Source organism: Corylus avellana, chromosome ca8, assembly GCF_901000735.1.
Source record: "Corylus avellana chromosome ca8, CavTom2PMs-1.0".
Lineage (NCBI taxonomy): Eukaryota > Viridiplantae > Streptophyta > Magnoliopsida > Fagales > Betulaceae > Corylus > Corylus avellana.
The window spans coordinates 20710227-20737537 of NC_081548.1; the positions used below are offsets into that span (position 1 = coordinate 20710227).

A 27311-nucleotide genomic window follows, 5' to 3' on the forward strand; every position below is an offset into this window, starting at 1 on the left:
AATCCCTCCGTCAGATTTAGCTGTTAACTTCTAACGGAAATACCTAAAAAGACCAAAATATCAATGATTTTCATTTTTTTATTATTTATTTTTAGGGTAAAGTCCACTTAACTCCCTCAAACTATCATCCCAATGACAATCTACCACTCAAACTATCAATTGCGACAATTTACTCCATAAACTACCAAAATAATGACAATGTACACTACAAAAATGGTGAAAATTTTTGACCAGGAGTTTTTGACGTGTGGTTTTTGACGTTTATCAACGGTCAAAAGGGTGGGTGTCAAAAATCTCAGATTTTTGACGTGTCTACAGTGACACGTCAAAAACTTTTAACGTGTCGGGAGTAACACGTCAAAATTTTTTTTTTTGACGTGGCATTTCTAGCACGTCAACAAAGTTTTTGACGTGCTAAAAATGCCACGTCAAAATTTTTGTACGTAGTAGTGTTGCCATGTCAAAAACATTTTTGACGTGAAAATTTTTTGACGTGGCTGTTTTGCCACGACAAAAATTTCGGCCTTTTTTTTTTTTATTAAAAAATTTATTAATTTAAATTATTTTTCAATTAAAATAATATATATATATATAGCATATATGAGAGACAGCAGCATCGCTGGTTGCCCTCTCCCCCGCCCCCCCCCAGCTTCCCTCTCCTCTTCTCTTTCTCCATTTTGTTGTACTCCCCCACAATCTTTTATCTTTCGTTACCCCTAAAGCCTCTCCCCTCTCTTTCTTTTCCTATTTTCTCTCTCTTTCCTTCATTTTCAAAAACTCAAAACCAAAAAATCTACAAAAATCAAAAACCAAATCAAAAAATCAACCTATCAATTGAAAAGACCATTTTACCTTCTTATTTTTACCTTACCGTAACCGATTCCATTTTAAAGGAAATGGAGAGAATTCTTTTGGAATTTTTGGATTGTATTACGAGTAAACGAAGGGCAAAGAGGGGAATAAAAAATCCAACAGTGACCAAAAGGGCAACGTGATTATCACATAACATTTGATTTTGCCTGGCATCAGTGGCATGTTTACCAAAAGGCGAGCGCGAGACTGCGTTTGAACTGTCTCTCGTAACTTCCAAATTCTCTCTTGGCCATGGCCTCGGTGGAGCAGCCTCCGAAGAAACGAAGGCTATACGAGACCCTATCAGAAGCTCCTAAACCACCACCGTCAGAGGCACCGCCACAACAAACCCTAGACGAGCAACAGCAGATCGCCGTAGCTCCACCGCCAACACCACCGCGGTTGTCTCAGGATGAAATTCTGATCAGGCGGAGGAACAAAGACGAGATTCGAAGCGTTTATGAATGCTATAAGCGAATTAGGATGTGCCTCTCGCGGAAAGACTCTGCTTCCATGCCTGACATCGAGCAGGCTTATCTCTCTCTCATTACCGCTTCCAGAGGTTAGGGTTTTACCCTCTTGGCTTCCTTATTTATTGTTGTGAATTTGGTTGCAAGATATTTTTCTTCGAATGAGTGAAGCTTCAAATTCGCCATTGGAGCTTGTTTTGGTGGAAGAAATGTTGAGGGAATATCAATTAATGCTCCGTTTGGTTGCTGAGAAACTAAAGAAAAGAAAAGGGAATTAAAATTAGATGGGATGAAGCTTAATTGACTGCTGCTTTTTTTGTTCTCGCATTACTATGTATACTACTAGTAAATATACTGGTGGTGAGCATATTATTTTGACGTAATTTGCTGCTTATTTCTTTTCGTTTTCTTTTGATTTCCCCATTCCAAAGCAACAAAACCGAGATTTCATATATAATTCATTTTTAATAAATCCTTGTACAATATTAGAGAGCTTCTGTTGAAACTTTCATGATTAGGATTCTATTGATGTGCAGGTAACCCCTTCGACTCCTGCCCTCTTTAATTCCTAAATTTGTTTTGCTACAGAACTCTATTATTTGTTGGGAAATGGATAATTGGATGATTGCTGCTCATTTTGCTTTGCATACTTTAAGAAGTTGGACGAGAACCTCTTTCAATAAGATATATATATATATTTTTTTGTAGAGAACCCAAAGAATTACAAATATACAGAACCCAGAAAAGCTGCCTTCAACAGACATCACTTATACAATAACCTCCCTTACTTATCAAAAATAATAATAAAAAAAAAGCCTACTGAGAGGCAGTTCTACTCCAAAAGTCCTATTTGGACTAACCCAGGGTAAAGGATCTTAAGCGGCTCATCTGCATACCACACAGCATGCCAAAATTGGACAAACCCCACATTTCCAGTTTCAAACTTTGTAAATTTTGCGTACTCCTTACAGCCTCCTCTAATACCTTTCCATAACTGAACCAAGGGTACCCATAATAATAGCTGACATCCACGGTCCCTGTTCTTCCCCATAGTTAATCTCTACTAAACACCTCCAAAGATGACCTCTCAGCTGCATAACACTCCAAGCTTTTAACCAACATCATAGAATTAAGCGTACTTAGTTTCCTAATTCCCAACCTTCACTCTGTAATAGGGAAGCTAACATCTAGAATTTGGCTTGTTGATGGTGCCTGCTTCTCTTTTGGGAAGATGATGGTGATCTCTACTTTAATTTTTAGAATTTTAACTTCCATTGTAGTCCCTCTACCCATGAACCTTAATTTATCAATTGTAGGCATGCTCATGAGTTTCATGTTTCAACACAAATGTGGCTTTGCCAATAATCATGACTTTTTTTTTTTTTTTTTTCAAAAAGTAATTCAATATTATAAAATAAGCGTAGTGGGGTGCAACCTTAGTACACATAAAGTATACAAGAGAACCCCTTAATCAAAAGAAAAAGATGAACAAAAGTTCAAAAAGCCCGCAAAACTAGAAACAAGCAAATTTTAATGTGCCGATATCCAAATATATAGTGTTGAACATGATCCTCCTCAACTCTAGCACCGAAGTCTCTACATCTTTAAAGCTCCAAGCATTCCCTTCTCTCCAAAGGCACCACATTAAACACAATGGAGCTAACCTCTATACTTCCATAATATTATCACGCCCTACCTAACCTCCCCAACTCACTAACAAATTACTCACTTGTCTAGGTATAACCCAATCAGCACCAAACATATTAAGAATAGAGCTCCATACCTCTCTTGCTACTTCACAATAAATCAACAAGTGATCACTGGACTCTCCACTCTTCTTGCACAGGCAACACCACTCATCCACCAAAACATTCCGCTTTATTAAATTATCCAACGTCAATATTTTCCTTAAAGCCGTTGTCCACACAAAAAATGCCACCCCCAAGGGAGACTTGACTCTCCAAATACTCTTTTTTTTTTTGATAAGTAATTATGTGATATAAAACAAGAACTCTCCAAATACTCTTCTAAGGAAAATGGGATCCATTCAGACTAGGTAACACTTGATAAAACGATTTCACTTCAAACTTGCTCCTTTTGAAAGGACTCCATCCTATTCTATCCCCATCTCATTGTCTTACTTTAAAAAGAATACAACATTTCAAAAAAAAGATAAGATCACCTCCACCTCTCAATCCTGAACCTGTCTAGTAAAATTACATTCCAATGAATATTCCCTTCTTGAAACTGCAAGTTATTCGCCTCCCACGCAACCTTGCTACGCGCAATACTAAACAAGTTTGGAGAAGATATCATCAATGGACTATCCCCACACCATACATCATACCAAAAACTAACCTTTTAACCCATCACCCATCTCATATCTAACAAATTTTGAAAACATTTTCCAGCCCCTTATAAATTTCCATACTCCCACTCCAAATGGCCTCGTTATTTCCTTAAATCATTGACCTTTACTCAGACTATCATGTTTAGTCTCTATCACCAATCTCCATAATGTCTCTCTCTTTAGCATACCGCTACAACCATTTTCTCAGAAGAGCTAGATTAAATTGAATCAGATATCTAACTCCCAAACCACCTAAGTTCATTGGAGTACAAATCCTTAACCAGTTCACTAAATGAAATTTAAGCTCATCCCTAATTCCATCCCATAAAAAATCCATCTAAAGTTTCTCAAGCCTATTAGCCACTGCCCACTGGAATAGGGAAGAGAGTCAAAATAAGTAGGTAAAATGGATAGCGTACTCTTGAGCAGAGTCAATCTACCACCCTTTGATAAATAAAGGATTTTTTTTTTTTCTAGCCAGCCAACTGATGTTTCATTTTTCAGTAATACCATTCCAAATGGATATAGCTTTATAAGAAGCACCCAATGGCAAACTCAAATACTTCATTGACCACGAAGATACCCTACAACCAAGAATACGGGCCACTATCCTTATACATCTCCTACTTCGCCTATAGGAACAATTTCTACGTTTGCTGAATTAATCGTAAATTCTGAAATAGCTTCAAAATATAATAAAAATACACTGCAACTGTTGTAGTTGTTCAGAATTTGCATCACAGGAAAATCAAAGTATCATCAATAAACGAGGCACTAACAATTGCGTAGCATTTTACTTGTTTATATGCATAAGAATCACATATTGTACGGTTATACTTGACACGTAAATTTTTTTTTTTTTTTGATAATTAATGTGAATATTATTGAAAAAGCGCAGAGAAGCGCAACACTAGTGCAAAAATATATACAAGAGAACCTGTACAGAATATACAAAGAGCACATATTCAAGAACTCTTCTATAGTCAGGACATCAATACGATGGTTCTAACAAGTAAATATATATGTGGTGAAGTACATTTACCCCCCACTCCCCCCTTTTTAACCATAAATTTACAATGCTCCCCAATTTTTTTAATTTTTGCTAAATAATCCTGGTAAACAAAATTTTTTTTAAAAAAATCCTGATTTTTTTTTTTTTTTTAATTTCCATTTTGGGTCTCAAAATGGGGACATCGCAACCTCAATGGTAGATTGGGGAGACATTGCAAAAATTGAAACATTAGGAGGGACATTACAAATTTGTTGGTAGTTAGAGGTGGTAATCGTAAATATAGTTTCTCATATTACCTATATTTATATAAGATAAAAAAGCATAGCACCCTCAAAGTTTTGCGCTTTTTTTAGTTCAGTGATGGCACTTTTTTTTAACTTATCAAAAAAAAAGAGTTTTGGATACATGTAGATGCAAAGTGTTGTGTCCTCAGTTTTCTAGGATGCCAAATTTTCATAGGGGAAGTGTCCTACAAAATCATAGTCTTTAATACTTTCCGAAACTCAGGGTTTTGGCCTCAGGCGTTGGGAGAAGTACTAGAGTCTGTTGTTATGAATGTGAACTAGCATCAATGTCTTTGGTCCAATTGGACAAGAAACAAAAATTGTGTATGAAAAAAACTTCTAGTCTCCTGAGTTGTGAAGAACTTCTAAGTAATATTGTAATTTCTCTATTTTTTGTCTAAGGGCATATTTAGTTCCCACTTTGGTTTGCAGCTATAACGTTGGGCCCTCCTATTCTCAAGCCCATTGCAGCTGCTCTCTGATCTAGCTATGTTGACTTTTTTGTGTACTTGTAGATTCTTTCTTGCATAAATTTGCATCAAATTATATCAAATGAGTTGCGTGGTAATTGGTGTCAGATTGCCTATATCATCTATCAGCACTAATATGCTTACATCATATGTCTATCATCCTGTCAAGCTGTTAGTGGGAGAATAAAGTACTGAGCCCACTTCGGTTGAATAAAATGAATATTAGAGATTGTTTTGTGAAAATGATTCTTTCTTTAGCCAAATCAACTTAAGTAATCTCTGTGCTTGAACTAGAGGTTTTGATATATCTACCACGTCAGCAAACCCCCCCCCCCCCCCCCCCCAACCCACCCCACACCAAAAAAAAAAAAAAAGGAAAAGAAAAGAAAGAGAAAAAAAAACTGACTACTTTTATGTTTATTGCTAGCTTTGCAGGTTGTACAAGTGTACAACGTATAGTGGCTGATCTCATTCCTCGATATGCATCACATTGTCCAACTGCTCTTGAAGCTGCAGCAAAAGTTGTTATCAACATGCATAACTGGAGCTTGGCAGTGATAAATAGAGGAGAGGATGCTGATGGGGTTGCATTTCAAACTGCTAAAACCTGTATCCTTGGTCTAGTAGATATCTGTTGCACTGCTTCTTCAGAGGCACCAACATCATCTGTCATCCGAGGCATTTGCTCTGCAGTTTTTCAGAATGTGCTTACCTTCTTCATATCCTCCCTTGAGGGAAAGGATATCTTTCAGATTGTTGATAAGGAAATTTTGAAGATGCAAGATTCTGCTGAAATCTTTGCGAAGCTAAAGCAAAACTTTTCAGATGAAGATGTATCTTCTTTAATAAAACTATCCAAGTTCCGTGTGCTAAGTTTACTACAAATTTTCTTTTGTTGCCCTAAAAACTTGCTTGCTGCCTCTTTTGAGCTCCTCAACTCTAGTGTTGCAGAGGGAGTTAACAAAGAGTGCCAGTTTTTTCTGAGTCAGGTCACAAGCAGGCTTGATGTGGCTCCTGTATCAGATACAACTAGTGATGAATCAAAATCATGCACAGTTTCTTTTTACAAAAGCACCAGAGGCAGTGAGGGTGGCAGTGAGGAGCTAGTATCAGATGGCAACCATGTTTTAGGGGATGCATCACCTGTTCCAAAGAGTTGCTTGTTGGCTATGGTAATTCTTAATTCTTGTTTTATGCGAGAAAATATTTTTGGCTGCTAGATTGGAACTTTATTTTCGTTATGTACCTTACATTTCTGTGCGTTATCGTATCTCAAATGCCATTACTTCATTTTTCTTTTTTGGGAAAAAAGAAGTGCAAATAATAGGTCATAGTGGGAGTCTTATATACCTCACTTACATCCTGCTAACATTTACTACCTAAATCTTTGATTATATACATAAGCATATGTACATTAGTATTCTGGTAGAAGTTTTTTATTTTCCTCAGCAAAGGAAAATAACAGTGAATCTAAACTAATTGCTTCAGGTAAAGACAACTCTTTTGCTATATGTAGCACTTGAGATTTGTCTCTGTCTCTCTCTCCCCCTATTCTCTTAAGTATCAGTTTGGTGGCTTCATTAAATCTTTATTTGTTGGTTCATTGCAATGTGTTCCTTTCTCTTTCTGATTTTTTCATATAATGTATTTGATTCTATAATGGATGGTAAATCCTATGGAAAAAATGAATTTGCTGCACCTTAAGCTAGGCATAATTGATCTTCAATTCCATATTTTCCTGAAAAGAGGAAGTATGTTGCTTGGACAAATGTACTAATATGGAATTGCTCATGACTTCAGATATATTTTTTTTTTCACATTTGTTTTTATCTTTTATTTGACAAGATATGTATGTTTACATATTTCTAACGTGCATAAATTATATATACTTCTAGCGTATATTCTTTTACTAAATCTGATTGGTTTCTGAAAATTAGTTGGCTTCTTGTTGTTGCAGTTGACAAGATGATGATTTTGCCCGTGTCCACTAGTATTTTATTTTTTTACATTCGTTTTTGTCTTTTATTTGATAAGATATGTATGTTTACATATTTCTAATGTGCATAAATTATATGTACTTCTAGCGTATATTCTTTTACTAAATCTGATTGGTTTCTGAAATTAGTTGGCTTCTTGTTGTTGCAATTGACAAGATGATAATTTTGCCCGTGTCCATTAGTATGTTATCATTAACATATTTCCTTTTCTTCTTTCTTCACCTTTTTTTTTTCCTTATGGAAAAACACGTCGACCTTGCTTTGGTGCATATCATATCTTTCTTGGTTTTGCAGTACGGTCGATTGTATAGGAGAAAAACACAGTTTATTGAAATTGTGGTTGTTAATAAGACGATTTAAATCATTCTCAAAGTTTCTGTTGACTTTGTAGTATGCATGTTCCGTTGTGATTATGCTCTTGAATGATAATGCATTTCACTGGGGCTTCTTTTATGCAGGTTCTGGGAAAAGACCGATCGTTGCTGAGATGGATGTTCACAAAGCACAAGAAGTTAACTAATTTATCATTTTCTAATAGTATTTCAGAAATTACATCTGCTATGGAAGGAATCATCCAACCATTTAAAAAAGTAATGTCTGTAGAAGACAGTCTGGCTGATAGTGATGAGGATGATCCTGATCCATCGAAGTATATTAATCAGCAATATATTGTGCCTAGGATCTCTAATCAACATGAACACTCCAGTGATCTATTTGGAAAGAAAGGTACTCTAAATGTCCATGATTGGCAATGCGTTGATATCTTTGCTGATAAATCTTCAGATAAATATTTCAAACCTTGCACCGCAATAATTCCTTTTGGATCTGATTGCCACTCAAATGCAGGTTCTGCTCATGATATTGGAGGCCCGAGGTCCATCGATTCTGAGTCTGGTGAGCATGGAGATTTGTCGCATGGAAGGTCTTCCAGGGACCTATTTTCACCTGCCAGAAGAACACCATTAGACTTCAGGTGTAATTCATTTGAAAGTAGAAGTAAATTTTTTCAAGTTGAGAAGAATCAGGTTTCAAATATGGATTTCAGTTTACCTCCAATGAGGTCCTCCAGTGGAGGCATACATAATGCTTTGGCATCTCCTAAACATCACTTGGCAACACCATGCACTTCCACAACAACTCCAATTGTTTGGTACTTTGATGGCGACCCAGCAGCTATGGATATTGTCTCTGCTTCTAAACAGCTCTGGGTGGGTTTTTCAGGACCTGATACATCTGAAGGTCATGTACGGTTTCAGTTTGAGAGGTTTGGTCCTTTAGAACAATTTGTTTTCTTTCCAATCAAAGGATTTGCCTTGGTTGAGTACAGAAACATCATTGATGCCTTAAAGGCTCGGGAGTATGTCCGACGGCATTTTCCATGGCATATAAAGTTCGTGGATGTAGGGTTGGGAACTAGGGGTGCTATGAATGGTGTTGCAGTTGGTTCTAGTTTGCATGTTTATGTCGGAAATATTTCAAGCCAATGGGCCAAGGATGAGATTCTGCATGAATCAAGGAAAGTGCTTTATAATAAGGGTCCGTACATGGTTACTGAGTTTAGTAGTGAAGGTGCATTACTAATGGAATTTGAATCTCCTGAAGAAGCTGCCTCTGTGATGGCCCATCTCAGACAGCATCGTAAGGAAAGAAGTAATTATCGGATGCCTTTAAATGTGGGGCCAGCTAACATTGCAATTCCTCTTGTAGACGGTGCAAGATCTGCGCCTATCCATGTTGACGTCAGAAGCAATAATCTTGGAAACATGTCTGGCAGTAGTATTGGATCACCTCACACTCGAACCATACCAGGAAGCCCTGCTGACAGCTGTAGGACGAGGATGTCTCACTTATCTTCCTTGCTTTCATCATTACGTACTAAATATAATATCAATCAAACTTCAAGCTATTTTGACAACTATATATCTGGAAACAGTCGTACTACTATGATGAGAGAAGAAGATAAAGTGCCATCAAGTACTCTCTGGATTAATCTTCCTAATACTAGCTCTCCATTCCTCACAGATGATGAGCTAATGGGCATTTGTAGTCTTGCTGTTGGCAATGTAGGGTCTGTCAGGTTGACACCAGCAAATATGCAGATGGGGTGTAGTTGGTTTGTTGAATGCAGCAGTGTAGATGCAGCAATCACAATTTTGAAGAATCTCCGTAGTTGTCCTGGAGTGTTCTTTCAGATTGAATTCAGGTTTGGAGTCACTGTGCAGTTCTTTCATATTAACCTTTAGTACTGAATCATTATTGCAGAATTAAGTGGAATACCTTTTTTTTTGTTTTATTTTTTATTTTATTGTTTTTCCTTATCCTTTATTAGCATGTTCCTTTGTTTTGTCTTATAAGTTAGTGAGGCATGTAAACAGTTCCTTTCATTGACAAAGCATTTGGATAGAGTAATACTCCATAGTCCATTGTAGATTGATCTCTCCAGATTGTAGTAAAAGCTAATGGAAACAATATGAAGCCTTCCTCCACTTTTTTGGAAGGTGTGAGATTGTGGGTTTAAGAACACCGGGTGTGTAACTTACCAATCAAAAAACTATATGAATCTAAGGAATAATTACATTTTTTTTTTGATCGGTCTAAGGAATAATTGTATTTAATCCTTTGTGTGGAAGTAGATGTTTATGTGCTCTGTATTGTTAATTTTTATTCTGGTAAACTGTGGACTATTCTGGGGATTATATACCCTGGTGGTCATGCTGCCATAGATGCTTATGGGTTGAAAGGTGGCAACATTATAATCTAAAAACTAGTTCTTGAGCAGGAACCTAGGAGCTCCATCAAATCTGGCCTCTTGACACTGAATGATGCTTATTTTTTTCCCTAATTCCTGAATATGTGCAGCCATTGAGCCCTAGCCGGAATGCAACTTCTTCGCCCATAAGAATAGGATGAGGGGTGGTTGTGGGTTCAAGATCCACCGAGTGCATGTGTAACGTACTAATTTTTTTTAAAAAAAAAATCCTGAGTCTGTTTGATTACTACTGGAATTTGTTGTTTCCTGTTGATCGTCCTCAGGTTTTAATATTAAATGAAAGTTGTATCTGGTTTTCCTATATTCTGATAAGTTTTGCACCCCAACGTTTCAGTTGGCTTGTTTGTTCCAATGCTGTTTTTCTTTGCTATTTTTCCCTTTTAAATTTAGCCTGTTCCCTACCTTTTAGCTAAACCAAGGTAAGTATTGAAGAATGCCTAAGAGCTCAAATCTTTTATTTCTCTTGATTATTTCTGTCTTGCTCAGAAACTTGTTGGTTTTGTAAGCAATGCATGGTATGTAGATCTGCTAGGAGTTATTGTTTGAACTTCTGGAATTATGCTTATGTTTCTTGTTACATCCCTTTTAGTTCTTCAATGAGATGACAATACTTTCATTAAGCCCTACTATCCCCTAGTAAATTATCCTCCTTTGAACAGTCAACCAGGGAAGCACCATCTGGCACCTTTCTCAATCAAACATGAGAGCACCTCTATGGAACATGTATCCCCCAGAATAAAACCCGATAATCATGCAAACACAGCACAGGGTGGATATTCGTTTCAGTCAAACTGGGCAGTTTCTGGTTGTGTAGAGATGCCTGAAGTTGGGGTGAGAAAAGTTGATGGTTATGATAATAACATGGTGCCGGATCCTTCTCAAGGAGGTGATATATTATTGATAGGTTTTTTTTTTTAAAAAAAAAGTCGTTCTTTCTCCTTTGTTCCCCTATATTACTGAAGGATTCTTTTGGAATGGTTTTATTTTAGGTGGTCATGTTGTTTCTGGTTCTGCTGAGCAAATGTGGATGTATCAGAAACCTGAAATTGAACTACATTCTGCTCCAGTGAACATCCCATGTATACCCTTAGCAACACAGGGACCTCCTATTCCACCACCACAGCAAATTCAGTCATCTCCATTTATGCGACCTGTTTACCTTCCTCCAAACAGTTCCTGGGACGCACGGGGTCTAAGTCATCATATGCCTTTGAACCCAGTCTCTCCAGGTGTAATGCCTAATAATTTTCACAGTAATGCTGTTGCTGCTCCTTTTGTACCTGCTTCTGTGACTCCACTTGCGCAGATACAAGGAACTCCAATGCAGCATTTTGACCAAATGTTTTCGTTACCTGTTGTACCACCACCTTTATCGTCCCTACCACCTCCTCAGCCTGAATTGCCACCTCCATTACCTCCATCTCCACCTCCTTTGCCTCAGTCACAACCACCTTCAGTCCCTCCTCCACCCAGTTCTCCTCCTCCACCTCCACCTCCACCTGTTGCAGAACCATCCAATATGGAAAGTTCTGGACAGGGTCCACAATATCAGTGGCAAGGTACATTGTGTAAAAGTGGGGTTCATTACTGCACAGTTTATTCACATAGATTGGACTCCGATATTTGCAAATATTCAAACCCCATTTCTGAGCCAGCTGAGTAAGGACTTCATTTCCCATTATCTACTTGTTCATTGGATGAATTTTTTTGAACCAGGACTAATTTCTAATAGTAGTTTTTCTTGCTAATGCTTGGTGCAGATGGCCTGCTAAATTAGACATGACCAAACGCACAGATTTCCGGCATGTGAAATCAACATTTACTAGTACCCCGCCACATAAAGTGAGTGTTTGAATATTCAAGACTTCGGGAATCCTGTTGAGAGTAAACTGTTGTGCACATGTAATTTGGTTAATCTCTTTTAATAATTTTAGTTTTAATGGCTTTGACATGTGATGCAGAGGGAGGTATGTCAGCTGATCCCATCTTCTGCAGGCGACCATAAAGGCGTAAGTTATCTGATGATTTATCTTGGTTCTGCGGTTTTTTAATGAAAGTAATTGGACCTTGAAGCTACCGACCCTATCTCTGTCTAGTGGTTAATTAAATCGTGTCTGTGAAGACTCGGTTATAATTGTTGCTTTGGTAAAATTAATTTAGACTTTGTGAATCGCCCAAAGAGCAACCAAATGTGACCATAAAAGCTCTTGCCAAGTATGATGCTAAGATTATGATAGTCTGCCACTGTTTGGCCTAATAGTAAAAATTTCATGTCTTAAGCACCAGTCCGAGGGTTCGATTCTTTATAGAGTGGCCACTTCATGCAGAAATGCTGAAGGTAGGAAATATCCAAATGTCCCCAGTCATGGCCCCGGGTTGGTTGGTAGGACCAAAATTAGGTAATGGCCAACATTTAGAATTTTTGATCTCTCCTCCAAATCTTTAAATCAGAGTCCTAATTGTGCTTATGCAATTCCCAGTTTCATAACTGGCCTTTCTAAATTTACTTTCTATTTAGCTAGAAGGAGAGATCGGTTATATTGCATTCATTCAACTCCTTAGCTTTGCTCGGTGTCCTGATATAATGTGTGTTGTTAAGTCTGAAGCATAATGGAAACCCAGATTCTGTAATACGAGTTAGATAGATGTAGGTGCAAATACCCTTTAGTCTTAAAAAATGTTGTTCTGCAGTTTCAGGATTTCATATCATACTTGAAGCAGAGGGAATGTGCAGGAGTAATCAAGATTCCAGCTGTGAAGTCCATATGGGCAAGACTTCTCTTCATACTTCCCTACTCGCACGATATATGTTCCATGCTCTCGATCGCTCCTAATCCATCGGATTGCCTCATTGCTTTGGTTTTGCCCAAGGAAACAAACTTGGAATGGGCATAATAATATTCATAGTTCGACTGGGTGGAAGCTTAGAACAGAGATGTTCATCTCAAGTCATGCATATAGAATTTGACTAGAAGCTTATGAAATTCAGTTAGTTACTTCAATCTCCTGCTGTGATCTGTATTGAGCTTTTAGGAGTGTTAAATTTTGATACAGATTTTGTGGTGAAGCAATCTTCTCGTTCTTTTGCATACATTTCAAACGTGGCCATCACAGGTAGAGGGAATACTCTGATTTCTTGCATATTACAGCTCAAAGTTCTTCCCAATCAGCTCAAACTACTACACAAATCGATCTTACATTACATTTTTGAAAAGCACACTTCCTACTTACAATCTGCGGCGTATACATTTACTTCACTTTTGCCATTGTCCTCGAGGAAATGAAAATTGCAGCAAAAGATAAATATCCATGGCACCGTTAAAAAAACGGAATATTACTTTGCATTGTGCATCTTAACTATCTTCTCCAGTCACTTTAATTCTTCTAATCGAAATGGTAAAACTTCAAGTAAAAAAAAAAAAAAACATGTAATGAGATTGTACCATAGTCAAAATCGAAATAAAACAAGTCTCTACAAAAGAGAGAGGGTTAAATTCACTTCACTCTCTTAAAGTTTCAGGAATTTTTCAATTCGAACCTTAATATTTAAAAGTTGGCAATATATCCTTTTAATGTGTCAAAAAATTTCAATTCAGATCTTCTGTTACTAATTTTTGTCTAATTGGACGGAAATCATCTCTCACGTGGAATTTTGATGCACGCTATTCCAATTTTGCCCTTATTAAAAACCTATGAAATTATGTAATTACCTTCAATTTCATAGGTTTTAATGAGGGTAATTTCATAATTTCATAGGTTTTAATGAGAGCAAAATTAAAATAGAGGACATCAAAATTCCACAGGATGATTTTCGTCCAATTAGACGAAAATTAGTAACGAGGAGTCTGAATTGAAAATTTTTGAAATATTAGAGGGGTAAATTGTCCAAAAAAGAAAAAAAAAATCAGAATTTTGGTAAAACCGCTAACAAAATTTTTTACAAATGGATTTTTAAGAAATTTTTTTTATAAATTAATTTCTAAAATTGACATGTTTAATTTGTGAGAAACAACTTACGAACCAAAAATTTGTGTCGTCGTCACACAATTTGATCGGGTTTCCCCGGTTTCAGCATTCTCTACTCGCCTTTCCCGTCTCACTCCGTCTCTCTCTCGACTGAATTTGATCGGGTAAACATGTCGAATCGTTACAGTAGCAACAGGCAAGAGGGAAACAAGGAGGGTTTCGGTAAAAACCAGAAGAAATTCGTACCCAAAAATCAGGGCTCAAGCCCAAAAGAACCGAACCCAAATCCCAACTCCAATCCTACACTCTCAACTTCTCTGAGACAATCGCTTTCGAAGCAATCGGATGGCGCCACGGCGAGCTCCAGCGTCGAGGCGCCGTCGACGAGTAGGATTCGGATGGGGGAGAACGGAGAGTGGGTGTCGTCCGGCAGAGCTCAGGGCGGCAATTTCGTAAATTATTTACCCCAAGACGAGGCGGTGGCGGCTGGGCTCGGCGCCAACGAAGGTGGATTGGACCCCGTGGAGTCTCAGAGAGTTGTGGATCTTTTGAACAGAGAATTGTCTCGATTGCTCAAGTTGAGCCCTAGGAACTTCTGGACAGAAGGTACCGCTTATTATCGTTGTGTTTTTTGAAGTTTGAGAAAGTTTTTGCAATATATCAACTTTGTAGTTGTATGTTTCGTTTGTTTTTATTTGTACAATATTTGTTTTTTGTTGTATAATTGATGAAATGGTGGGTGTTCGAATTAAAATTGATACTAATATTGGCATTGATGCGAGTGTTACTTCTCAAGTTGGTGCAATCGATCATGGTTGGCTGTTTTGGTTTGTATAGAGAATCCTAATGGGGCTGTGAGTCATTTTATTAATATGTGGTCTTTCATATTGGTTGTTATTTGCGTTCTACTCGATAGTTGTTTTGCATTTGGAGGTGATTGCTTTTATGAATGGTAGAATAACAAAAGGAGGGTATTATCTGCCTTCGTAGGGTAACAGTTACCGCAATCGCATTACCATATTGAAAATTTTACGTGTTGGGTCCATGCTATGGAAGAGATTATGTTGTTTCGCCTAGAAATATGTTTTGGTCTCAATAATCAGTATGTAGATTGTGTTCGTTATTTTTGGTAACGGTTACCGCAATCGCATTACCATATTGAAAATTTTACGTGTTGGCTCCATGCTCTGGAAGAGATTATGTTGTTTCATCTAGAAATATGTTTTGGTCTCAATAATCAGGATGTAGGATGTAGCTTTTTCTTCTCTTTTTCTTTTTCAATAAAACTCCTTATTACCTATCAAAAATAGGATGTAGATTGTGTTCGTTATCTTGTTGAGTAAATCTCACTGTTTCTTTCTCTCCCCATTATTCTCAGTGGCTAGGGACACTTCCTTGCATGAATTTCTTGATAGCTTCCTACAGTTTAGGAGCAGATGGTATGATTTCCCTCATCATGGAGCCAAGGGAATAGTTGCTGGGATCATTGTTGGAGAGCTCGAGTTAAGCCGCCGTGTCTTTATGGTATTGTATCGAATGTAAGCTTGAATTTTTATTGGTCTCTTTTGGATCATTATATATGTTTTTTTTTTCTTCCACATTCTCTGTTCTTATCACCAACTATTCGGAATTTATTTTTGTTGCAGATCTTCCAATAGAGATCCTGGCGCTCGGGCTGCTGATAGTCTTAGTCCAAAAGATCATGAAGGTGGTTCTCTCTCTTATAATTTGAAATTTTTGCATGCACTGTTTTCTAGTCGACAAAGGTACTGAAAAGTTAGGTGAGAGTGGGTGGGCTTAGCATACCTATAAATCATTTGAATAAGGCCTTGTTAGGTGATTCTATGTGGTATGGTTCGTGCCAATTTTCTATATTTTCTTTGAACGATGTGATTTGGCATGTCGAGCATTGAAGTGCTGAAGAGTCCATTGGAGACACACGCCTTGTTGCCTACTAATGAACAAGCTGCACCCAGATGTAGATCAAAAGACAGTCTTTTTTTTTTAATCTTCTTTTTTGGTTATTTTATCACATATTCTTTAATGTCTATGTCAATATATAAATCTATGTGCATATAAATCTATTTTATCCCATCATTTTATCTGCATCCAGTGTTTTTTCGTATCACCCGAAATAACTGTGCACTATCATTGCTTTAATAAACTGATAATGCCGAAGCGTCAATGCTATTTCTAAGTTTTTCTTGGATCTGTAATGCTATTGCTAATAATTAACATTTTTTATTGAAAAAATTTAAAGATGTCTAGGGTGTGATTTCTTATTTGTATTTTTCTATTTTCAATGTTGTTTTCTGATACACTTTTATTCACTAATTCTGCATGTAGTTATTTTGCAGGAAAAGAAGTTGCTGGACTTGCCTAAGTTGTTAGATATATGTGCTATTTATTGTCATGAAAATGAAGATTTGACCAGAATATTGGTAAGCATTTGACCAGAAGATTGCTCAGTAGGTTGTTTTCTGATACACTTGAAAACAAAGTTTTGACCAGGAAAAGTGTTATATTGTTTGCCTTTCCTTTGATGCTCTATTGCATCGAACTCTTTCATGCTTAGTATTGCCTTAAATGTTTAATAATGTTGACTATAATAATCTCAATTGTTATGTCTTTACTGTTCCTGCTTTACAAAATATAAATAATTTTTCTAATTCTTATGAAAAGCAAGATTAATGACACTAATTTTTCTGAGATTTGTGAGTGCCTGTCCTTTTGGTTTCTCATTGATAAAAAATGTGAATGCTTAGGAACCATGCCTGAACCTTGGTCTTAGTTTAGAATTTTTTTTTCTTTCTTTTTTTGCTTGCTAGTTTCTCTCTTTTTTTTCTTTTTTTTTTTTTCCCTTCGTGTGTGTGTGTCTATTGAGAAGCCACATAATTATATCCAAGAATAGAGAAATTCTGAGGGATGGACCGGATCCTTAAGTTAGTGGAAGTTATACCACAAAGCCATGATGATGTGAATAACATCTGGTTGCTAATATATAGGGTTCTATATGAATAACAAGTCCATTTCTTTTTGCCAACGTAGGGTTTTATTGGTTGGTTGATTAAACTAAGTGTGAAAATCTCCAAAGATGATGAGTTACTGAGAAATCTTTCTCAATGTGTTGAAATGTCCTAGGGCTTCAGGGTGGGTTGGTATAAACACTTGCTGCATTAAACCTGTCAACTGTTGACCAAAAGAAAAATCTTAACTGGGCTGGGATTTAAATCTGAAAAGCCTGCCACTTTCAAATTGAATTGAGTATAATTTACATTGGCTCGATTGCCCTCAACAAGGTCAGTTAAACTCTGAAGTCTTGTTTGTTCTAAACTTGTCAACTGGGCTAGACTTTATGTTTGAGAAACCTCCAGCTTTCGAGTTGACTGGAGATCTTTCAACATAATGTTTGTTAAAAAAATAAAAAAAGATAATTTTTCATTGAATAGTCTGTTACACTTATGTTCTCCAGGTTGCAAATGCTTTGAAAGCCCAGCCTAGGATCCATGATAACTTAACTGCAGTGATGTCACATTTTCTGAGCATTGTCCACACGATGAATCAACGCTGCAGCTCATCTTTGCAGGTATTCTTTCCAAATCAGCCAAGCTTCTAAAGTGAATTTCCCAAAATTGTTATATGTTTTGCTGAGTGTTGTGTATAATTTACTGTGGGCTGCGCTTGCAGACTTGTTGAGCTCTTGTATGTATTGCATATATATCTCATCAGTCATAAATTACATGCTAATTTTGTAACTTTAGAGGTTGATAAGGTGTTCAGGAAATTTCTACGCTTCTATGCCTATGAAAAGTTCAAACATATCATCTGGCTTATTAAGCTCATTTGACCCACTTTTTGTAAGGACCCATTGTTGTTTCTATTTTCTTGTAATTTTTGGGAAAAGTTCAAAATGAATATATATATATATCTTTTAGGATTATATACTATAACTTGAATTATATATCAGACCCATAAGTATTAATATATACTATCACTTGAATTATATATCTTTTAGGATTTAGATAAGTATTTTACTACAAGAGATGCTTTCTAGTGGCTGAATAGTTGAGTCCATACCTTTCTTCAATGTTATCAGTTATTGGTAAATGTAATATCAATCGGTAAGTTAGAATTAGTGTTCCATGATCAGATTTCATACTTTTGTACAACAAATATTGTTTAAACTGCACTAGTTATGCTAGTGTAGGTGGGCATTTTTATTTGCCATGATCTCTTTTCCTTGGGGGAATTCTTACAAGTGTATCTTTAAGTCAAGTGTGATTAGATATCTGTGATTCATAATGGAAAGTTTCTGCCAAACATTACAACAGGCCCTATTTTCCTCTGGAAGCTTTGAAGACCAAGGATCCAGTCAACTTCATGCTGATTATTTAGAGGTGATTCTATTTAATTCTATCTTTAAGGGAATGTAGCTTCTTCTTGTGAGATGTATAATTTCCTTGAAGAGACGCATATATATATATATAAAAAAAATATAAAACAAAATAAATCCTTGAAGAGATGCAGAATAAAATATAGCTTCAAACCATATGTATTTAACTTGTAGTTTGCTTCATGCTAGACAACGTGGTCAAATTAACTGCCTGTCAAATTTTTAATTGAAAATGTTGTCACATCTTTATACACAGTATAACATGTTAAAGTATTTCTAATTTCTATGAAACAAAGTTAAGCTGCTCATTTAGTGAAGTAAGTGGATGAAAAATGTACTTTTCTTGTCACAGATTGACTTCCAATGCAGCAAGTAGAGCCTTAGATTTATCCATTTCTTTCTACGTTTTGTGACAAAAATGGCAGGTGCATGATTATATGCCACTCAATTATTTTCTTTGATTGATAGGTGATGGACTTCATAAATGATGCAATTGTATCCATGGATGCTTTTGTAACTGCATACAAACCAGCGGCTTTATATTTCTCTTGCCCTGTTGAGTTAAGGTACCTTTTTACTACTAGAATTGTTTTTTTTTTTTTTTTTTCAAGTGTGAAAGATCGTGAATATTTTATATCATAGACCTATGGTTTATGTGTGGGATTGGTTTGAGTTTTCCCAATGCAAAGTGTTGATGGAGTCAACAATCAGTTATAGTGAAGGAAAAACTGTGATTGTCTCCTCACTTGGTCTTGTATGGCAATGCATCTGATGGCTATATCTTCAGCACGTGTTGAATTACCTCAGGAATTTCTATGGTGAAACCTTCTGAATGAGGAAAGAATAGCCGTTTATTTGGTTAATTATGTGAAGAAAAGTGATTCTAAAATCCTTCATTCTTTCATCCATTCGTACACTAGTATTTATAGGAGTAAATATAATGTTCTAGGTTTAGGATACCTCAATGGGACACCTCTTACTATCACACCTCATAGGAAGACCTAACCACCTTTCAGAAGGGGACGCCTCATCACTCTAATACTTCCTCTAAAGCTAGAGCATATATATCATATAAGCTGTAACAACCCAAGAAAAGTGTTAGGTTATCACTCCAAAATTTTTTTGATAAGTAGGTTATCACTCCAAAATGATTAGTCAAGTTGCAATTGAAGCTCCCTAGAATCACTTATAAAGTTCAGTTTCACCTAGTAAGGAATTAATGTGGAACTTAGCACTCATAAGTATCTTTATAAACCACGCACTCTATGTGGGCGGCTTATCTTTCCAATGTAGGATTGAGGTGTTACATAAGCCTAGCATGGAAAAAATCAATTCCATCTTATTTCGACAGAGACTTTGTAAATATATCCACAAGTCCTAATGTGCTTAGTTTTTCATGATTTTTCTTATTCTATTTTTTCCTTCTAGCTAGGTGTTTTTCTTGCATACCAGATATAAAGAAGAGCTATCTGATATTCTCAGTTGTAGCATATATTATCTTCCTCTGAAACACTTGGGTCTCCCTCTTGGTGCTTCTTTTAAATTAAAAGCCATTTGGGATGGGGTAGTCAAGAAAATGGAAAAAATGTTGGCTAGTTGGAAGAAGATCTTCTTATCTAAGGGAGGGGGCCTTAATCTTATTAAGAGTACATTATCCAGTCTTCCTACATACTTCATAACCCTCTTCTCATTACCAGCAGGCATAACTAGGAGATTGGAGCGCATTCAGAGAGACTTTCTTTGGAATGGTCCAGGCAGGTAGTCCAAAAGGCATTTGGTGAATTGGAAAACTATTGCTCTCTAGGGCCCTAGAGAAGAGGGTTGGGGGGGCGGGGGGGATAAAAAATCTCATGCATTTCAACAAAGTTCTGTATAAATGACTATAGAGATACGTGATTGTAATGAAGTATTGGATTTAGAGAGGGGGTTGGTGTTCAAAGGAAGCTTGAAGACGTTATGGGGTGAGTCTTTGTAGGAATATTAGAAATGGTTGGAGGTCTTTTCCAATTTTGTCACCTACATGGCGTGTGGTGCGAAGAAGAGGCTCTTAAGTACTGATCTTCATAATTTTATCCTATATCCTGTAACAAAGCAGCCTTTGTATTAGATTGCTTGGATCTCTCTAGTTTTCTTATCCATTGGAATCTGAACTTCGTTAGGGCTGTTCAGGATTGGGAAGTGTAATCTTGTGATTCCTTTCTCAATCTATTATACTCCTCAAAAACTCATCTGGGGAAGTGGATAGAATGTTGTAGATACCAACTAGCAGCCAAGGTTTCGTAGTGAAGAGCTATTATAAAATGTTACAGACAAGTGAGCATTGTCCATTTCCCTGGAAAAGTATTTGGAACGTTAAGGTCCCTTGCATTGCTTTCTTCTTGTCGACAGCTACAAAGGGTAGAATCCTCATGGTTAATAACCTTAGAAGGCGGGTCTCTCTAGCTAACCAGTGTTGCCCATGCAAAAAGAATGAGAAGGCTATTAATCACCTTCTCATCCATTGCGAATACACTAGTGATCTCTGGCACTTGGTTCTTAACTTACTCAGGGTTTCTTGGTTCTTAAAAAAATTGGCCAAAATGGTGTGGTCTGGCCACCCCAAATTTTTTTATTTTTAAGGTTTTAGTTTTTGAATATCTTTAGGACATATGGCATTTCTATGTGGCGACATGTGGCATTACGTTAGTTTGGGCTAACGGAGGTATAGGGGCGAAACAAGAACTTTTAGTTTGGGGGGGGCAAAAGTTAAAAAAAAAAATTATTGGGGGGGCTAAAGTTAATTTTTAAAGGTCTTTTTTTTAATAAAAAATATAAAAAATTTGGGAACCACCCTCCCCCCACCACCCCCCAAAAGCCAAAGGGTGATTCTGTCCCTGCGGAGGTATTAAGTTGGTCTTTTACCGTAAGTCAGGTACTATTTATGATAGGATTTGAACCCCAAGTGGGAAAAAATAAAAATGTGCAAACCTAGGTACTAATAAAGTACTTAACCCAAGACAGAGAAAGCCATGTTTCCTTCTAATACGAAGTTTCTCTGTTCATGCAGTTCTGGGAATGAGGAATTGCTAAACACCCTTGCGAGATTGCATGATTCATTGCGACCATCTCTACAGCGGGGATTCAGAATCATCCTTAAAGCAAGGGAAGATAGAATGATATCTGACATTGCTATAAGCTTGAAGTTGTTATCAATGAGAATAGTCAAGTTTGGCTGGAATTTATTGGAAATTTGCCACCTAAGTGATGAAGTGTTTGAAGATAGCTTCCCCATTCCTCCTGCCACAAAGATGTTTCCAGCCAATGTGGAGGATCCTGTCATAAGGGCAGATATTATAGTTCAAACTTTTAGGGAAATAAATGGAGTTTCCCTACAATTTCAGGAGAATGAACACCAGGAAACGTTTCTTCAAAATGTTGAGAAGGTTTACAATGTAATGAGCAGACTTGAGAGTTTACAAAATACTGGTTAGTGCTTTTTATGCTTGCTAAGTTTATTTTGGATTAATACATGATTTTGGTTAGTCCATGTTAATACCTGAAGTTTTAAATATGCCTCAATGTTAAATGATAGTTTCTGATGTGACTGACACTTTTTGTATGTATGTCCTTGTATTGTTGACGTGATATATCTTTGGTTTCACAAAATCAGAATACATGTAGACATGTGAGTCTAATATATGTATTTAAAAAATTTCTAAAATAAATATAAAACACTGTGGTCCCTAATGTGTATGTCAGTCTCCATCAGTTTCTGGATTGAGTAGAAAAGGGATATTCTGTTTTGATTTTAGAAGACAAGCATATTGTCGAACATGCCATATCAGCATGTGGTCCAAAATGCCTCTTTTTTATAAGTAGATGAGATTATATTAAAAAAATAAAAAAAATAAAGGCACAACCCAGATGCAAAAAGTATACAAGAGAAATACCTAGTCAGGACACGAAAGAAAATCAAGAAAATTAGGTGCATTAATATAGTCTAAAGCAGTTGTTCAATGGTAGAGAGTGTTGAAGAAGAAACACTTTAATTTCACTACTGTCCTCTCGTGATCATCAAAACTTTGATCCTGTTTTGTCATCTCCTACAAACTTTTAACCAAAGGTACACAAACTTACTGGCCTGGAAAGGGTCCAGTGGTTGCTTTATTTGTTTGTTTGATGGAAAGTGCTAGGTTTTCCTCAAATTGGATTAGCTGGTGTTTTCACTGGAAAATATAACAGAATGTATGGAGGAGTGGACATTCCAATTATTGGATGGGATGATGACTCTAGAACAGCACCTTAATATTGTAGACCGTGGAACCTGCTGATATGGGAGAAATTCAAATGTACTGTTAACCTTATAAGGAGACTACTGACTTGTGGAAATTGTAGCATAGACATTGTTTGAACTTTCTTGGCAGAAAATTTATCAATTAAGTTGCTGTGCATTGTATGGGAAGGTCCAACACCCATAAGAGTTAAATTGGCTCGCTCGCATGTGGCCATTGCTGCAATTGTTATTCCAAACTAATGGGCAGTATTTTTGACCTGATGGCCATTGGTTGCTTGGCAAATGTTGTCGGTGCTTGATTGCATATCATTTCTTTGCTTGCGTTATGATGATTATCTGAGCATGTTGGCAAGATATTATGGGTTGAATATTCTTTGTTTATTTAGAATCATCAATGTTATTGCAAAATACTCGACACATTGTTTTTCATTCTTCACAAAACTATAATTGTAACGACACAGGAAAAAGCGTGAGCCACATCTACCCTATCACCCCAAAAGGATTAGTCAATTTTGAGTTTTTCTAGAATTGATTATAAAGCCTAGTTTCACCTAGTAACTAGGTAATGTGGGGCTTAGCATTCATAATTATCTTTATAAACTACTCCTCATTTTCCCAACATGGGATCGAGGTGTGTTACAATATTACTCTTTTTCTTTTCCCCTGTTTAATAAATTGGAAAATAATGATACTTTTAGTTCACATAATAAAATTATTGGTCTTTTATTTAGATAATTTGTAGGCAATTCATACCTTTTTTTCCGCTTTCTGTAACATGTGTAAAGAACCTGCCCCATTTGCCAGTATCATACATACATTTGGTGTAACATTGTTGCCCCTTTTGATTCACTTGGAATATTTTTGATGCACACATCCTGTGTATATAACAATTTTCTCACCATACGTGGTTCATCTCTCATTTCTGCCAGCATAACTCTTTTGGGCTATGTTCAAGTTTGATTGCACACCTTGAACCAATTTTTGCAGGATGGATATTCATGGATGAAGAACAGTCTCAGTATCTATCTGGGTTGATGCTTTCTCCAAAAGCAATTATTAAGGAGCCACCCTCTTTAAGAACCCCTTTGGCAAACAACAAAGTGCAGATGGATGAAGATGCTGCAATAATGGAGTCCAGAATCTGTCAGATAAAGGACCTCTTCCCTGATTATGGTAAAGGGTTTCTTGCTGCCTGTCTTGAAGTTTATAACCAGAATCCAGAAGAAGTGATTCAGAGGATTCTGGAAGGAACTCTCCATGAAGATCTGCAGTCCTTGGACACTTCACTAGATTCAATCCCAATGCCCATGTCTTCTTCCACTGTGAGCTCAAATGATAAAGGGAAAGGGAAACTAGTGGAATCTACATTACCAAAAGGGAAGATTGAATCTAGAACATTTTCATCCACTAATACGGTGTCTGTGAGTAGGGATCAACCAGTTGAGGGCCCCTCATTTTCATCCTCATCTTCTCTTGGGAGATATGTTAGGAAGTCTCAAGCTAAGTTGCCTGATTCGAATATCCTTGATACCAGAAATGAAAAGGATTCAGCAATTGCTGGTGCTATTATTTCACAATATGAGTATGAAGATGAATATGACGACTCTTTTGATGATCTGGGTCTGAGTGTAGGGGAGACGGGAGTGGAGGAAAATGAGACTCTAGGTGATAAAATGAGCTCAAATTTGGGGAAATCTTGGGGAACACAGACTGAAAGCTCTGCTCAAAATGCTGCTAGTTCAAAATGGGGCTCCAGGAAGAAGCCCCAATTCTTTGTCAAGGACGGTAAGAACTACAGTTACAAAGTTGCAGGTTCAGTTGCAGCTGCAAATAGCAATGAGGCATCTCTAGTCTCTCAGGCGCAAAAAGAATTGATTTATGGCCTTGGACGAGGTGGCAACCTTCCGCTTGGTGCAGTGGAAAAGCTGAATGAGGCATACGAGGAACAAGATAACCAAATTGATGCTTCTCAGGGGGAAGGGAGAGGAAATGTGGGGAACGCGAACAGCAGGGGAAGAAGGGGAGGGGGAAGACCAAGGGAGTCTCATGAGGAGCAGGATAAGCAGTCTGATGCTTCTGAGGGGGAAGTGAGGGGGAATTTGGGGAATCACAACAGAGGTAGGGGAAGGAGGGGAGGAGGGGGAAGAAGCAATCATTACAGGAAGGACCGTGCCATGAGTAAACACTTTTCTGGATTGACTGGCTTCTAGGTACACATAGGTTAAATTATAGATTTTTTTTTCTTTTATAACACCTTAAGCAATAAAAAGGAACTGGAAAAGGAAAAATTATAGGGCTTTGCTTGTTTGAGAGCTGCAACTGTATAGTGGTTCGGTTCGATTCCTTTGCAAGTTGCCATTTGTGAAGCCACGGTCTTTATTGGCATTTGGATCAATTTACAAAGGTTGAGTTATCTTTTGAAATGTACTGCATCCTTTAGGTTTATAATTTCTATTCAGTTAATGCAGACGATTGGTTAATACAGACGTCTTGATTACATATCACAGCATTACACAACTTGTTATTAATTACCATTCTTTCCCAATTTTTTGAGATGGCTAGTTTCAAGCGGCGCAAACGCTATATATATTGAAACTTGAAGTGAACTTTGACTAAAAAAATTAAAAATTAAAAATTAAAAAAAAAAAAGAAGTGAACTTTGACTTAATGCCTTGATTTTAAAGGTTGACTTGAAATCTTTTGTGGCTGATGGAGCAAGCCCAACTACAACATTTTCCAACATTGTAACAATAATATTTTGATTTCTGGAATTCAAAGGAAAGTGTTAGGATCAGTGATGATCAGTATTAGGTGTATATATTCACATATGATGTCTAATCACAAGATGGGACACCCTTGGAAAAGCATGAAACTAAGTGCTCTGAATTTGGTATCAAATAAAGAACCCTAATAAACAGACAGCTAAAGCTCGCTTCTCTCTCCTCAAAGTATCCCCTTGCCTGCCCGAAACTCCCTCCTCCTCCCCCTCTAATCCCTACTTCCTTCTCCCCCCTCTCTTTTCTGCCTTTTCTGAGGCAAAAACTGCCTTCTTGAAGGCACTTTTGGCCTCTTTGTCTCTCCTCCACCATTGAAGGTTTCCACCTCCTCCAACAGCTTCAAGCGTCTGTTTCGCTCTCTTTTTGAAATCTTTAGATTTGGTTTTTTCAAAATCAGATTTATCCATTTCAAGAAGCCTCAGGCCTTCACGTACCACCCCACCACACCACTGGGCTACTCCACTACCTGCTGCCACCAGAAACGTCTCATTCCGGCCATCACGTGCAGGCGCGTGTCTCACATGTGCCGACCTGTTACGAAGTCCTCTGCCGGCGTACTCTGTTATCCTCCGCCCTGCCATCCTCCGACACTGTTATTTTATGTGTTTTAATCTTTTGTGTTCTTTTGTTGGTTTTTGTTTAAACTGATTTGGTTGGGTTTCGGTCCCTCTGACTGTGGAAGTTATCTCCTTTTCCTTGTAATGTATCTTCTTAATCTTCACAATTTCCTTGAAAGCTTGTGTAGGTTTAAGTTTAAATGGGTTTTCTTACCTCTGATAGTTTTATCCATCAAAGTGCATTGCAACTTTCATCGGCTGCATCCGCAGGTTACTATCTCCTTCCCGTTTGGAGGTGCTTGAAGTCTGTCTAGATCGGTTTTTGCTATAAAGCTTGTATTTTTCTTTTTGTTTCCCTGTTGTTGTAATCTCTCTTGTTGATGAATGATACCAGTTTATTACCAAAAAAAAAAAAATGGTATCAAATTACTTTATTGTCTTACATAGTAAAATGTAAATGACAATAAATTATCTCATTTGACCAACAAAATGTTATTTTGCCTAGCTAAAAAGCTAAAATAATAACAAACAGATTTGCATTCAGCTTACGAAAATTTGGTGAGCGATGCTTACCAACACTATTCACACCAAATATAAAACAAAACATCTTTTGATATCTCACATTTTCTCTCCTACCAATAAAAATAAAGAAATTTTTTAGGAAATATGTTTAAATGGAATTTTCAAAATGAATGGTTAAAATAAAGAGCCAAATAACATTGGGCTAGCCAAAATGAGGTTATTTTGACTAGCCTTGTAACCTCAACATTCCACAAGTTATTTAAACTAAGGATTTGACTAGTTAATTCAATGTAGCTCGACAATGTATAAGTTAAATTAATAAAAATAATAATTTGATTCTCTCTTCTTTAAGAATAATAAAAATAGATAAATAAATATTTTAAATTGAATAGTAAAAGTTGATAGTTAAATATTGAATGATGCAGGTGTTTTCAAACAATAGAATAGTTAAAATAAAATAAAAAATTATTTATTTAAAATTTTGTTAAATATTTGTTGAGGTGGATGTAAATGATTAAGAAATTTTTTTTAAAAAAGCTAATATTTAGAAAAATTAAAAAAAAAAATAAAAAAAAAGAAAAAAAAAAAAAAGGAAAAATAACTAAAACAAGGTGCAAA

General features: G+C 36.8%; 1 protein-coding gene across 1 annotated transcript; it reads left to right on the forward strand.

The window, feature by feature from the left end:
• The first annotated feature begins 965 nt into the window (after positions 1 to 965).
• Positions 966 to 25317, forward strand: LOC132191024 (uncharacterized). The gene is made up of 18 exons (XM_059606043.1): positions 966 to 1414; positions 5874 to 6610; positions 7894 to 8161; positions 8282 to 9638; positions 10865 to 11091; positions 11195 to 11864; positions 11966 to 12047; positions 12167 to 12214; positions 12897 to 13094; positions 14258 to 14777; positions 15550 to 15709; positions 15818 to 15879; positions 16518 to 16612; positions 17644 to 17757; positions 18503 to 18568; positions 19033 to 19130; positions 21611 to 22029; positions 23825 to 25317. The coding sequence occupies exons 1-18, from the start codon at positions 1105 to 1107 to the stop codon at positions 25045 to 25047; spliced, it is 6654 nt and encodes a 2217-aa protein (XP_059462026.1). The 5' UTR covers positions 966 to 1104; the 3' UTR covers positions 25048 to 25317.
• The last annotated feature ends 1994 nt before the right edge of the window (positions 25318 to 27311 follow it).

What these genes read in the sequence shown, in the direction of transcription:
- LOC132191024 (XM_059606043.1), top strand. Translation starts at nt 1,105, where the DNA reads ATGGCCTCGGTGGAGCAGCCTCCGAAGAAACGAAGGCTATACGAGACC. An exon ending in AGAGTTGCTTGTTGGCTATG is followed by an intron (nt 6,611 to 7,893) that starts GTAATTCTTAAT and finishes TCTTTTATGCAG; the next exon opens with GTTCTGGGAAAAGACCGATC. An exon ending in TGATCTATTTGGAAAGAAAG is followed by an intron (nt 8,162 to 8,281) that starts GTACTCTAAATG and finishes ACTCAAATGCAG; the next exon opens with GTTCTGCTCATGATATTGGA.